Raw genomic sequence first — 14,738 nt, 5'->3', positions numbered from 1 at the left:
CGGTTTGCGAAACGGAATTATCCGTTACTGCGATTGAAACTCAGAAAGTTTCAGTAATAGAAAATTTCAAGTTGTTGCTACAGAATATTTTTCTGAATACAAATAGGACATTAATCGCCCGAAGATTATTTGAAACGTTTTTAAGTCAAGCGTGCTCATTATCGCGGCGATGATCTCTACGTTAATGCAACAGTCAAATGGATTTTCTATTATCAGTCGATGTAATGGAATTTGGACACGCTTCGATACAAAACACGTGTCCATGTGTTTCGATATTCAATATTTGGGCGTTTCAGTTTGTTGGATCAAACGCGCAGTGAGTAGTAGTAACGTATGCGGTTGGTTGATAAAAACGAACAATACATTTTAACCGGTGAATGCTGCGCGTACTAAGCTCCCGGATAACTTTCTATCACGCCAAATGGAAGATTCTGTCGCGCGTTTGTCCAAAACGAGTATTGCTCGGCGCGACGATGGATATAGTGCCATCCGCCTCGTTATTCTCGTCAGTCCACGAGCTGATTAAGCTGTGTACGCTATATCAATATTTGGAGTTGCTCGGGACGAAGGTTTAATGCACAATAGTCGAATAACGAGAGAGATGGGCCTGATGGACACGCCGATAACTGATGATTCCTTTTGTCTCGCGTAGCAATATTCGCGCACACGTCTGATGTGTAAAAATATTTCGAACGCGGACTAACGCGATTAGACAATGCCCGAATTACTTGCAAAATATGCGTGTGCAAAAGTAAAAGCGTGGCAAAAACGAAGATCATCAATATTAGATCTACAGAACGACACACGAATTTAATGGAATAGTGAATAGCATTCCAAAAAATTTTTTATTTTATTATTTAAAACATATTGGATGTACAAATTAGTTCGGTCCGTTTTCAAAAGATGGCTCCGGCTGTTATGAATGGTTCATAGTGGCTGCCGATTTCGGCGGTTTCAGAGAGGTTAGACATCTGCCAATAATATTCAGTTTATATCGCTTTGAGTTTCATACAAAAACCTCGCTTTGTACAGTGTTGAAAATGTCGAATTTTGTGTTAACCAAGCAGCATTTGCGGCAGGATTTAATTTTCCGCTTTAATTGGAAGAAAAGTGCAGCTGAAGCCCATCGAATGCTTGTTGAAGTTTATGGTGACGCTGCTCCAACTGATAAATCATGTAGGGAATGGTTTCGACGTTTCAAGGATGGAGATTTCAGCGTCGAAGACAAGCCTCGCTCTGAACAGCCAAAAAAATTCGAGGACAAAGAATTAGAAGCATTACTCGAAGAAGATCAGAATCAAACGCAAGAAGAGCTTGCAGAATCATTGGGAGTGACACAACAAGCCGTTTCCGTACGATTGATAGATATGGGAATTATTCAAAAACAAGGAAATTGGGTGCCTTATGAACTGAAACCGAGAGACGTTGAAAGGCGTTCTTCATGACAACGCTCGGCCCCCTGTCGCAAAAGTCGTAAATAAATATTTGGAAACGCTCAAATGGGATGTTTTACCGTACCCGCCGTATTCTCCGGACATTGCTCCTTCTGATTACTGGTTGTTCCGAAGGACGCAGTACGATTTGGCAGGTCACCGGTTCACTTCTTTCGCAGAAATCGAAAATTGGCTCCAAACATGGATCGCCTCAAAAGACGAGTCATTCTTTCGAGTTCGAATTCGAATTCGAAAATTCTTTCGAATTCGAAAATTGCCTGAGAAATAGGAGAAAGTAGTAGCCAACGTGGAAAATAATTTAATTGATCTGTTCATTCATTTTATTTTGAAATAAATACATCTTTTATAATAATAAGTTGAATATTATAATAATATATAATATTCATATAATATTCGAACTTTTATAATAATAATTTGTACCCCCAATACGTTACACTGGCAATACAAACTTTGTAGGTATTTATAATATTTACATTGTCAATAATGAAAATATTATGATAAAACAGATCAATTCTTGCGTATATTTTGCTATAAACAATAACGAGAAAGGTTAGCTTGGGCCGATATTTGATGGTAGCTCTTAACCCCCATGCGCAAGAGTTTTCCTCGACTTGAACGTTACCAAAATGCAAGAGTGTTTTTGGAAGGTGTTGCAAAGTAAACGCGATTATTTCTAATGTTTTTGGGTATCTGTTTTCATCGTATTTATGTAATTAATGCGAAAGATGTCCAGGAATAAAAACACAATTTAAAAAGTGCTAAAAATATAATTTTACAAAAGGATACGATGTGGGATATCTACCATGCGCGGATATTGCGTGTCTGTGTGCGTTTGAGCGTTTCAGAGAATATATGGGTCCAGCACATATGTTGAGTGTGTATGTGTATTTGTATACCATATATGTGCGCGTGTGGGTATAAGTAAATTGTATATAAACAAATTAAACACAAGCTGCTTCCTCGCGTCCTTCTTGTACTTTCTCTACTCTATTCGACAGCCTGTTTGTCACTGGTTTTCTAGAAATTTTGCAAAAATGCTCTTGATACCGACTCATTTTATTCGATTAGAAATGAATCAGAATGTATTTTCTCCATGTAACTGCGTAAAGACTGCCGCTGGATGTATCTCGTTCTGTAGACGATGCAGATGTAGGCGTAGTGGGTATTGTGCCGTGTAGTGCAACGTATGAGTCCAGTATACTGTTCTTGCTGCTGTATATCTTATTCCAGACCAAATAAGCAATTGTCATCTCAGCATGTATCTGTAAAGGAAGAAATAAACTTTACTTGCGTACGTCTTTGCTACAGATTGAACAGGCCACCTTTGGATTTCAGCGCACATCCTTGTGCTCCCCGCGCTTTAAAAAACAACAGCTTACTTATATTTTCAGAACCGGTAGGAGTCATTGGGAAGATCATATTTTACCTGTCCATTCAGTTCCTGCTCGAGTTTGAATTTCTCCTAGCAGCCATTCTTATTACACACATGGTCGTAATTGCCAATGTGCTTTCATACAACGTGACGTATCATGTGTTGTTTAATGTTAGATATGTAATTGCAATCGTTTCAGATGCACATGCGATATCCTTTGATCTCCTCAGAGGTGATGTGTCAACTCTCTCTTCCTATCGAAACCTGGGTTGCAAATTTTGCACTGCTGAGGCACATTTACGCGCTTTTCAATGCTGCTCCCTCTTTTGGAATGTTTGCCACATTGCTCGCTCTCGGAAGACTCCCCCGGGTTCGCACTTTTGCTTTTCTTCTGGTTGACAGGACGATTGTATGTGTTTCTTCAGATCCGCCTACTATTTATACTTTCTGTTATAGATAGGCTCAGTATACGTTTAGTCATAATTGTTCGTATGATTTCGTATATTGTATTTTCGCAAGTTATTGTCTTTGTTAAATACGTAGTTAACCATGGCTGCAGTTGCTGATGGATTGTTTGTAAAGATCTATGAGGTATTTTTTCCACTTTTGCTTAGAAAGAGACATTCCCTTGCAGGTTTTGCATTTCTGAGGTATACTTATGGGCTTCGCAATGCTGGGGCTTCTTCCGAAATGTTTGCCGTACAGGTCACTTTCTGAGGACGGGTCCTCAATACTGCTTTTGTTTTATTTGTCAGAGTGAACGCGTCGTATTGTCTTAGTTACTCCTAATCTTTTCTCATCCAGTTATAGCCAGTCTCACTACATACTCAGTTTTTATTATTCATGTGCTTCATTGTAAAATGCCTTTGCATGGTTTGCAGGAAGTTGGTTTCGTAATTGCATGTTTTGTCTTCACATATGTACACGCAATGGTGGTGAACCGTCATTGAGTGATCTATTAACATATGCTTATTATCGAAAATTTGACCACAGATTTTGCATTGTCTAGAAAGTTTGTACTGTTCAATTTTCGTTCTGTTGAAAAGTTTGTCGTATAGATTACTCTCTGAGAACGGTCCCGGCGCCCCATTATTGCTTTTCATCTTATTTTTATAGTGATTAATCATTATGTGAGTTTTCAAATTATACTTATGTTTATATATTTTGTTACAGCGGGGCTCAGTACACTTGTATTTGCGGTTGCTCAAATGATTTTCTATGTGTGTTTCCTCGTGTCTTATTAAGTTTCTCTTATATATGGTTCTGTAGTAGCAATCTTTACATTTGTAGAAGCGATATTTGTGGTCCTTCTCGTAGTGATCATGCAACTCATTTTTTTCGCGAAAGTCTTGTTTGCAAATTTTGCATTGTTTCGGAATTTTGAAGTACTCTTTAGTGCTGCTCTCCTTGGTGGAATGTTTGCCGCACGAATTACTCTTCGAAGACGGTCCTGGCTGCATAATAGTGGTTCCTTCTTGTTTGTTAGGTTGGAGACATTGTATGCGGCTCTTCAGTGGCATATCATCCTGCAAATTATAAACAAAGTTATAGCCTTACTAAGGACACGTGTAAACGTTCTTGCGCTTTCATATAATGTAATTTTGCAAGATTACCGTATCGTTGCTTTCATAGTTGTAACTGCTGGATTTATTTGTGTCACGTTTGACCTCGAGATGTCGCTTTGTCATATCCATCTTCAGACAGAAATTTTGTTTGCAGATATTACATTGATAAAATACACTTACATACTTTTCAATTCTGCTTCCTTTTTTAACGTTTGTTGCATGGTTCGCCTTGTAATGGCTGTTCCAGTTTCTCTCTATCGTGTCACTCTTAATTGAGATTCTGTTCTTTTCAATTTGTTTGGCACAATAATTTGTCTGCGTAACCGCACAACTTTATTTCTTTTCTTCGACTAATTCCTGATATCTGAAAGAGACAAGTTTCAATATATATTCTGTATGTTCGACGAGCGACTGTTTGAAATTATTAGTACTTACTTGATATCGACAATATCCGAAAGCGAGATATATCAAGCAAACAGAAAAGGTCACGTCAAAACGGCTGCAAATAGAATTTGAACACTTTCTTCATGAGGGAAACACGTGACATAACCGTCGAGAGTCCCAATCACGCACTTACACACGTTGATCGGTTATGATAAGAATCAAAGTCTGACGTAATTGTTGAGCGAGCATGTTTTGGGCGCAGAGCCATCGAAGAACTATCTTCGAAACGAGCTGTTTACATTGCTGAGATACACGGAATATTTTAAAGGATTATAAGACTCTTTTGTATTGTTAATCTATACTTATTGTTATGTATTTTGATATATACTATGTTTTATATATTGCATACTGTTATATATTTATATATTGTACTTGTATGTTGTGTGTTAAACATTTATCATGTTATTTATTGTTACATTGTATATTTATTGTCATACTTTTATATAATTTTGATGTCTTATATATATTGTTCTTAGTAGATATAATGATATAAATATATCTTGGCATTCTTGATCCGCAATTAAAACTTACTCCTATTAACATACATGATATTTCGGTGGGAAATTTGTTGCTATCAAAAATTATAATCATTAATTAAAAACTGGTTTTCGTTGCGAAAGTTGATGAGAAGACTTGGTACATGTTTTGTCGTACAGTTACTCATGAATAAAATATGACGTATTGTCGTATTTAAAAACGCAGGTTTTTGTTACGATAATGCATTGTATTTTATGTACACGTAACAAATGCTATTTAAAGTATGATCCGATCTAGATAGTGTACTGTAATTGATTATATATGAAAATATTATAAAGTAAATGTGTAATAAATAAATTTCAATTATTGTGAATTTAGCAAAACTATATGGGACTTCGAAAATTGCCTGAGAAATAGGAGAAAGTAGTAGCCAATGTGGGAAATACTTTAATTGATCTGTTCATTCATTTTATTTTGAAATAAATACATCTTTTATAATAATAATTTGAATATTATAATAATATATAATATTCATATAATATTCGAACTATTATAATAATAATTTGTACCCCCAATACGTTACACTGGCAATACAAACTTTGTAGGTATTTATAATATTTACATTGTCAGTAATGAAAATATTATGATAAAACAGATCAATTCTCGTGTATACTTTGCTATAAGCAATAACGAGAAAGGTTAGCTTGGGCTGATATTTGATGATAGCTTTTAACCCCCATGCGCAAGAGTTTTCCTCGACTTGAACGTTACCAAAATGCAAGTTTTTTGGAAGGTGTTGCAAAGTAAACGCGATTATTTCTAAAGTTTTTGGGGTCATAGATTACGAATCTGAAGTTAGAATTTCAAAATTCAAAATGAGATCCAGTATGGCGGTCATATACGTTTCCCTGTGAAAATTAGGAGATTCCCGTCTGGTAAACTTGAAAACTATTACTCGAGAGTTTGAGGAATTATTACGAATTTGATTACAAATCTGAACTCAGCAATTGAAAATAAAAAAAAACAAAAAACGAAAGGGATGTAAAATCGGACTTCGAGCTTCTACATGAAGCATTCTGGGTATACTTTATCAAACGAGAAGTATAGCAAATCCTAGTCCTAGTATGAGTGTTAAACGCAATTGAATCCGTCATTTTGAATCCGTCATTTGAATTTTAAAATACTAACCTCAGATTTGTAATCAGCAACATCTGAAACCCCCCAGTAACAGTTTCCAGGCAAATTAGAATGAAATAGTCGAAATCGGACTGGGAAATTGTGTACTTGACCGCCATATTGGATCCGCCATTTTGAATTTTGAAATTCTGACTTCAGATTCGTCATCTGCGACCTCAAAAATCCCCGAGTAACAGTTCCTAAGCGAATTAGAGCAAAATTGTCAAAGTTTCACCAAGAAATCATGTACTTGACCGCTATATTGAGTCCGCCATTTTGAATTTTGAGATTCTGACTTCAAATTTGTAATCAGCGATCCCAAAAACCTCCGAGTAAAAGTTTCCAGACCGATTGAGTACTTTTAGGCCACTTTTGAAAGGACGAAAAATTGGAAAATTATTACATGAATTTTCTCTTCTTTTACAATTTTCATTGCAATTTTTTATAATAATATGTGCAAAATTCGATACCGCAACTCACTCTATCTTAAAATGCTAGTCTCAAGCTTTAATTTGCGAGGTCGCAGGCCTCTCTAAGTGATTTCGTTCAGGAATTTCAAAAGAAAATGTTTGGACGAGTATATTCGTCATCACGCACACGGGAACAATTCCGTTTGGATGAGTATACTTGGAATAATGCGCGGGGGGGTTAAAGGTTAATATTAGCGGCGCTCTCGCCGATTTCAATGTTTTTGACATATGTAGTCAAGAACATGGTTCTAACTAACTTGCAGAAAGTTTTAGTCGTCACGTCACTCATTATTTATTGAAAAGTCATTGTTAATTTCTCAACTCATTGTTAATTTAAAAATTATTTACTTAATATTATAATAATAATAATTATGATATATTAAAAAAAGTTTCATAAAAATAAAACCTATTTTTCTGATATTGTCACAGTGTACATTGAAAAATGTTAAACTACACATATGTACCCTGTCCCTGAAAAAAAAACTTAGCTTATGGTTAGAGTTAAGTTAGGGTTAGAGTTAAATTAGGTTAGGTTGTCTTCGGGCAGGAAGCGCATGTATTATTTAAAATTTTTTCAAAATGTACGCTGTGTCGAAAAAGTAGGCTCTATTTATAAAACTTTTTTTGTTAATAACTTCTGGATGAGCGACGGCTGAAACTCTCTACGAGTTAGTTAGAGCCACGTCCTCGACAATATGTGTCAAGGTCATTGAAATCGCCAAGGTCGAGGCCATTAGTACCAGTACATATTTAGTAAAATCTTACTTGGAACATATATCCGGCACAGATTCGCCGTAGTTCAATGGCAACTCTGTTTGTCGTCTCTGTATGTGCAGCTGCATGTTTAATTCTAATTAAATGATCGGCTACTCCTCTCTTGAGGATTCTTTCGTGCGTTCGCACGATTGTTTGTTTCCTCAGAGGCATGTGATTACGGACTGATCGCTAGTTGGTAATTATCGTGCAAACATTTGTGAAAGCAGCTGCTTCACCGCACGTATCGCGAAACTCGCTGTGACAAGCAAGGTGCAGGACACAATAGATACGTGTACCTGCGTTTACGGACAACATCGAGTGTTTAAACACAGACGGTATATTTGAACGGCACAGGGACGCCATACTCGTTTGCGGACACGACAGTGACATTTACGTTAATTTTAGTATACACGACGTGTCGCGTATATGTTCGTATTGTTGTTCAGTCGAGTTTGATCGCGAACGCAACATTGTCATTATGAGAGCTTACACGCGAGCTCATGTAACTAACATTATCAAATAGGGGGCAAATGGTAAGAATAGACGGGCGTTCTATCAATGTGTGCTTTATTACCGCATTCTGAAGCGAGAGGAAACTGCTATACCGTTTGAATTCATCGCGTCAGAAAAGGCAATAATGCTAGGTATATAAATGAATACCAAATGAATTCAAACTTTTTTAAGCGGCTAAGAAATTAAGTTTCAAATAATCCAAATTTCTCGTTCTTTTATGATTATGTAGTGTTGACACATAGCTATTAAAAATTACATTTAATATGGCGGAAGGCCCAACATAACCTCAAAAATTATTCAGTTCAGTACGATCAAAAATGGCAGTAGATAATGTGCATATCTGACACTGCATTCTTTACAAATTCCAACAAGGAATATAATACAAGAGCATGCGAACCGATTTATTCCTTTCTCGGCGAAGTATTGTACGATGTATGTGCATTGTAGTTTAGACGGTTTAAAAGCGGCGATTTCAGTCTGAGTGAATCAAAGAACGTCCTGCAGCCCCTCGGAAGTGCGGCAATAATGATTTGGAGCAATTGCTCGCTGAGAATTCAACACAAACGCAAAAAGAGCTTGCAGAACAGTTAGGAGTAACATAACAAACCATTTCCAAACGCCTACGCGAGATGGGAAAAATTCAGAAAGAAGGAAAATGAGTTCCGCATGAACTCATTGAAGCCAACAAAAATCAACAAATGATAGTGTGTGTCTTTCTCTTCTCAATAAACAACGTAGAAAGTCTTTCTTGTAGAAAATTGTTATCAGAAGTGGCGATCAGAAGTGGATATGCCTGTATAGTAGCTAAAGAGAACGTCCTGTGAAATTGTTGCACGATAACGTTAGGCTACATATTGCTTCTACGACAAAAGACATCATAATGAATCATAATGAATCTGGGACGTCTTGCAGCACCCGGCGTATTCACTAGGCATCGCTCCTACCGATTACCATTTGTTCCGGTCGATGTAACACGCCTTGTCCGATATGCACTCCGAATCAGCGGATGAGATCCGAAAATGGCTTGACGACTTTATCGTGTCCAAAGACACAACATTTTTCCGACATGGAATTCATCAGTTGCCTGAAAGATGGCTTAAAGCTATAGAAGACCACGGCGAATACTTTGATTGACAAATTTGTTTTAACGAGATACCGGGATACCGAATGTAAGGCGATTGAGAGGTTGGAATAAGGAAAGACGCAGAGAAGGTAAACGAAATCTTTGTCGATCGATCTCTTCGGGGACGAGATCCGCGAAGCTTGTTGAGGGGACGTCACTTGTAACGCAAATAACGAAGTCCGCTCTCGCGTTCTGTCGCGCGCATATTAGACGCGCGTCCCGTGGGGTGGCCGGTACACAAATCGTTTATTTATCGGGCCGACGTAATCTGACCGACGAGTCAGCCAGGCAGCCAGCCAGCCAGTCGGCTAGCCAGCTAACGTGGGATAAAGGATAGCACGCGAATTTGCACGGGGAATTTATTAGCGGTCAGATTCGTCGCACAATAGCTTGAACGATGCTCGCACGCAGCAGGATTGTTGCTACACAATAGCCGGATACTCGACAATGGCTGTTGATAATTAACCGGCAATATCAAGCAGCCCAAAGCAGACTTCTCGCCAAGCTAATATGGCGGTAACGAAGACCTCATTATTCATGTGAGAGTTCCGCGAGCATTCGCTCGGCCGTGCGAGCATCTCGCGCCTAGAAAGTGTAGCATCGATCGCTAATTAATTGTAATTTTTGCTATGTAAGCTTATTAACCGGTTTATTATTGAACGTTAATTCCAAGCGAGCTTATATACGGGAGCGAGTTCACAAGCGAGTTACCGCGTATCGAGCTCGGCGCGAAAGCCGATGGCGTTAAACACTTAGGACGAGCTTATTCCCGTTCTTCCGTCGAATAAGGCACGAGAATGCAACGGGCGATGCACAGAGAGATACGAATCTGCGATTTAACCGTGTTATTTTCGTTGCACCGTATCACCACGATTCAATCTCCGGCCGTTGGTTAGAGTCGACTTTGATAATTATTCGTGCGGTGTGCCGCGGGAGAAAGAATTCTCCGACGGGATGAATGTGCAATTTTCTAAAATAGGAACGTTCGTTTATGCACTAGGCACCGTTGCGAGACTACATTTGCATGTGGAGGCCGCTAACAGTACTGTGGCAATTGAGATCGGCGGAAGGGATACAGTTATCGGCGAGAGCAGCCTTAAGGAGTATAGCACGCGGTATGGGGCGACGATTCAGCGAAGCGCATCTTATTTCCCTCTATCGCCGTTTTAGATTTCACGATGGTGCGCCCGCTGTTTCGCCGTAGAGAGACGCGGAGAGCACCGCCATATTTTACGGAGGTTCTCAACAATTGATGGCAATGCCGGTGGAAACAGGAAAAACTGTCGTTTGCGTATGATGTATCTCGAGATTTACATATATGATATATTTAAATTGAGACATCAAAATGACAGAAATGTCAAAAATAAATGTACGACTTCGATCGACCACCTTCAGTGTGTTTTCCACCGCAAATATACGCATCGCGATGCAGTTTCAAAGATAAATATGTCAGCGTGTCGTTGTTGTAGTCGAGAAAGCCGATCTGTCGAAACGCGAGTCAAATTCGTATCGATTATCGATACGTCGTCAATCGTATCGATATATCGGAAAACGGCTTTTCGGATGGTACAAGTGTTCCTTTTTGCTCTTTTTTTGAGACACACATTCGAGCAGTTTATGAAACATTCGCTGACTCACTGACTGTACCTTCGGATTGGAGAAGTACAAAATGCACGAGTTTTTGGTGATGGTTAAAACGAAATCGGATTTTGAGATTTAAGACATATACGATGAAATGCGCGCACCGTATTCGCTGGATGTTCCAGTAAAAATTCTTTTTACAATAAACCGAAATATACCGATATAAACCGAATATATAAATATAATAGGGTGTCTGGGATCTTTTGGAAATGAAAAAATGAAGATTAATCAGATCAAATTGAGAAGAAAAGTCAAGTATCATTTTACAAAAATCGCAATAGTTGTTAAGTTATTAATGATTATTAATGATTGAAAATGACCACATCTAAAAGCTTTTTCAGTTGATAACTTGAAAATTTGCGTATTTATTTATAAAATGGTAAAAACCTTTCTTGTTCAAAATGACCTAATCTACAATTACATGACGGCTATTGTGCCTAGCGACAGATCAAGATTCAAGGTTCGAAGCTCAATACAGGATGTCCAATTTTTATCTATTACCCCTCGTAACTTTGCAGGGAACGGTCGTAAAGAAAAATGTTTCAGACAAAATTTATTAAAATTAATTGGTGGAAAAAGATGATATAATAAAAAATGGAGGTTTGCATTAAAAATTTCAAAATGACTTTCCCGTAACTTTTGATAACTGTTCAAGATCATACTACATTTGCTATATAATGCGTCATTTAAAATTCTATAATTTCCGTATTTAACATTTTCTTCTATCTTGTATATTTTCAAAGTTATTCAAGTGACCTGTTTTATATACTTCACCTTTTTACTTTATTTGGTCTCAAGAATATGCTGCTACAATTGTGCCCTAACTTTTGTTCACGTGATGACTTTTGGAAATTTCAAATAGTTACAGATAGTTACAAATACCGAGATCGTAAACTAAATCTTGAAAAAGTTACATAACTTTCTTTAAATATCTCAAAAGAATACTAGGAGAATAAAAAAATATTTTAGACAAAAGTTGTTCACATCAAATGGTAAAAAAAGATGATGTAATAAAAAATTGGGATTTCCGCTTAAGAAAAGTAATGATCGGTGAATATCTCGACAATGGCGCTATCTATAAACAAACTGATATAGTTATTTTCTGTCCTTCTTGAAACAATACAACTTTTGTCTGAAACATTTTTCTTTACGACCGCTTCTTGCAAAATTACGGGGGGTGGTAGATTAAAATTGGACACCTTGTATACTCATATCTATCGCTAGACACAATAGCCGTCATATAATTATAGATTAGGTCATTCTGGACAAAAAAGTCCCTTATCATTTTGCAAATAAATACGCAAATTTTCAAGTCATCAATTAAAAATGGTCTAGATGTAGTTATTTTCAATCATTAATAACTTAATAACTATTGCAATTTTTACAAAATGGTACTTGACCTTTCTCCTCAATTCGATCTGATTAATCTTCACAATTTTTCGCTTTCAAAAGATCCCAGACACCCAGTATGTATGTTGAAGTTTCGATACTCGTAAATTCGTGGTACATACAAATCGACTAACATACGAGAGACCACAAAATTCCGCAGTATGTATAAATTGAGCATTAAATCCGGGTCAAGAATAAATAACTGAGAGAACGTTCTCTGCAGAGAAAGAATAATGCACGTTATTGCGATAACATTGATCACATCGTCGACGTGCGTCGAGTGCGATCGGCGAATTTGCGATGAACTTAACGCGGCGCAACGTGATCTCTGCAGTTAGTCGGTGTTATCTTTACATAATGCATCATATTTGACATATGCAAAATAAATATAATTTATATAACATGTTTAAATGATATTTATTTGCATTTTATAATATTAGGAATTTTCAATATGTGTACACTTTACTTGCTAAGAGACGCGCGAGAGCAAATGCGCGGTCGGATGCATATCACGTGCGTGCGAGAACATTAATTACAATATCTAATAAATGTATGTCCTACGTGTAATTTTGCGATAGAAGACTGACATTATACCATTAATTATACCCGCGAGGAATTTAACGCGATCCAATATTCCGGCTCGCTCGCGACGCGATGAATGATTTATCGATTCACAGAAATCGACGAATCGCTTTTCTCAGCATAAACGAAGTAGCGAGCGGCCACATCGCCGACGAGCACATCCGCGACAGCAATATCATTTCACGCATATCTATTTCGGCGCAAATATCGCGTCCTCCCGTGGAATTATTCATCTTCTGAGAACCTGTCATGACGTTATTTACGATCGCGATTGAAATTCGCAAGTTTCTCCCGCTGGCGACCTCCTCGATCAACATTCCGTCTGTCTTTCGGCTGTTACGGAGCTCCTTCGCGGTTGAACTCGCGACGAGACTAACGTTAACGGTCTTTCCGCAGCAGAGTCCGATCGAAATTGACTCTTTGTCCGCTCATGAAGTGTCGCAAGCTCTTCGATCCGTCTGGGATGCCCATACTCGGGCAATCGACAAGAAACGAGATCGTTCGTATCGCGAAACGACTCGTCGCGGAACGACTCTCTTGGGATTTATCCGTGCATGAGTGATCAACGACGAATGCGGCGCTCGAAATATACCGGAATAATTGCGCACTTGCGGATGCGGAATAATTGACATGGCGCAGACATAACAACCGCTGTGAAAAATTCACCGAAGTTTCATCGAACCTAAATCGTCTCCGTGAATAAATTTACGGATAAATGTTGCACGGCGGCGATTTCCACGTCGCACAGTCGTACTGAGGCGGAAAAAATTGATTTTGTCAACTTTCAAATTTTTATTTAATTGTACTACAAAAATAATATTAAAATATTCTAATATATCAATACTAAATGATTTTTTTCTTTTAGTTTTCCCCTTATTAATATTTTCAATCGACAAAGCTTCAAATATCGTAGTAAGTAGTATTTGATTTTGATTGTGTTTTTATAATTTTGAATCAATAAATCATAATTATATTTATTATAAAAATTCAAATTAACTTTGAATCTTCTTTAGAAAACAAGAAATACATTTTTATCGATTATATTTCTGCAGAAATATTGCTTAAAAAAATGTCTCTTAAAACAAATTCTTCTTGAAAAAAAGAAAATATAAATTGGACGAAGCATTTCCTTGTTACCCAAACCTCCCCAAAATGAGGTGTTTGTCTAAAATAGAAGGTAATCTTTCTAATTTAAGGAAACATCAACATCCAGCTGCGCATATTTGCGCAACTGAAAGAAATTCGAATTTTTATTCGGAGATGTTATGCTTGAATTATAGACTTATACATACACATAGACTAGTATCATTCAAGAAAAATTAGTCACCTAACTACAAATGAAGACGTACAGCATCAATTATTAATCTCATCTGTTCCATACATATTTAGTTTACGAAAGGAACCAGCAAAAAATATTTTGCTATTAAGTGAGGATGCGAAATCTCTTCTCGAAGACGAAAAAGCTGATTGAGGTAGATTTAAAAGTTTTTTAATTTATATATATATATATATATACAATATAATATATATAATAAATATATTTCAATAATAAATATACATAAAAAAATAAAAAATGACAACATTAATACATTTTAATATTTTAATATTTTTTTAATAATTTATTAACACAATATTAATACATTTTAATTGATAAATTATTATCTTTAAATTAAAATCATAATTCTATCTGTTTAGATTAAAAAGTTACATAATTTTTTCCGAAAGTGTGTTTTGGCACCACTGTGCGTCGTGTCGATGGCGAAGTTACACGCGCAC

The 14,738-nt window shown here is 37.0% G+C and overlaps 2 protein-coding genes across 2 annotated transcripts in view; one reads left to right on the top strand and one right to left on the bottom strand.

Moving 5' to 3' along the window:
- Positions 1–14,738, top strand: part of LOC105186685 (somatostatin receptor type 2) — a 161,428-nt gene that overhangs the window by 111,789 nt on the left and 34,901 nt on the right. The gene's annotated exons all lie outside the window — the stretch shown is intronic.
- On the bottom strand, positions 2,432–5,075 carry LOC105186686 (zinc finger protein 624). The gene is made up of 3 exons (XM_011147067.3): positions 4,440–5,075; positions 2,881–4,352; positions 2,432–2,716 (listed from the first exon to the last, which is right to left on the bottom strand). The coding sequence occupies exons 1-2, from the start codon at positions 4,518–4,520 to the stop codon at positions 3,654–3,656; spliced, it is 780 nt and encodes a 259-aa protein (XP_011145369.2). The 5' UTR covers positions 4,521–5,075; the 3' UTR covers positions 2,432–2,716; positions 2,881–3,653.

The sequence above is a fragment of the Harpegnathos saltator genome, unplaced genomic scaffold, assembly GCF_003227715.2.
Source record: "Harpegnathos saltator strain DR-91 unplaced genomic scaffold, Hsal_v8.6 scaffold677, whole genome shotgun sequence".
In the NCBI taxonomy this organism is placed as follows: Eukaryota; Metazoa; Arthropoda; class Insecta; order Hymenoptera; family Formicidae; genus Harpegnathos; species Harpegnathos saltator.
This window is presented reverse-complemented; position numbering and strand designations above follow the sequence as displayed.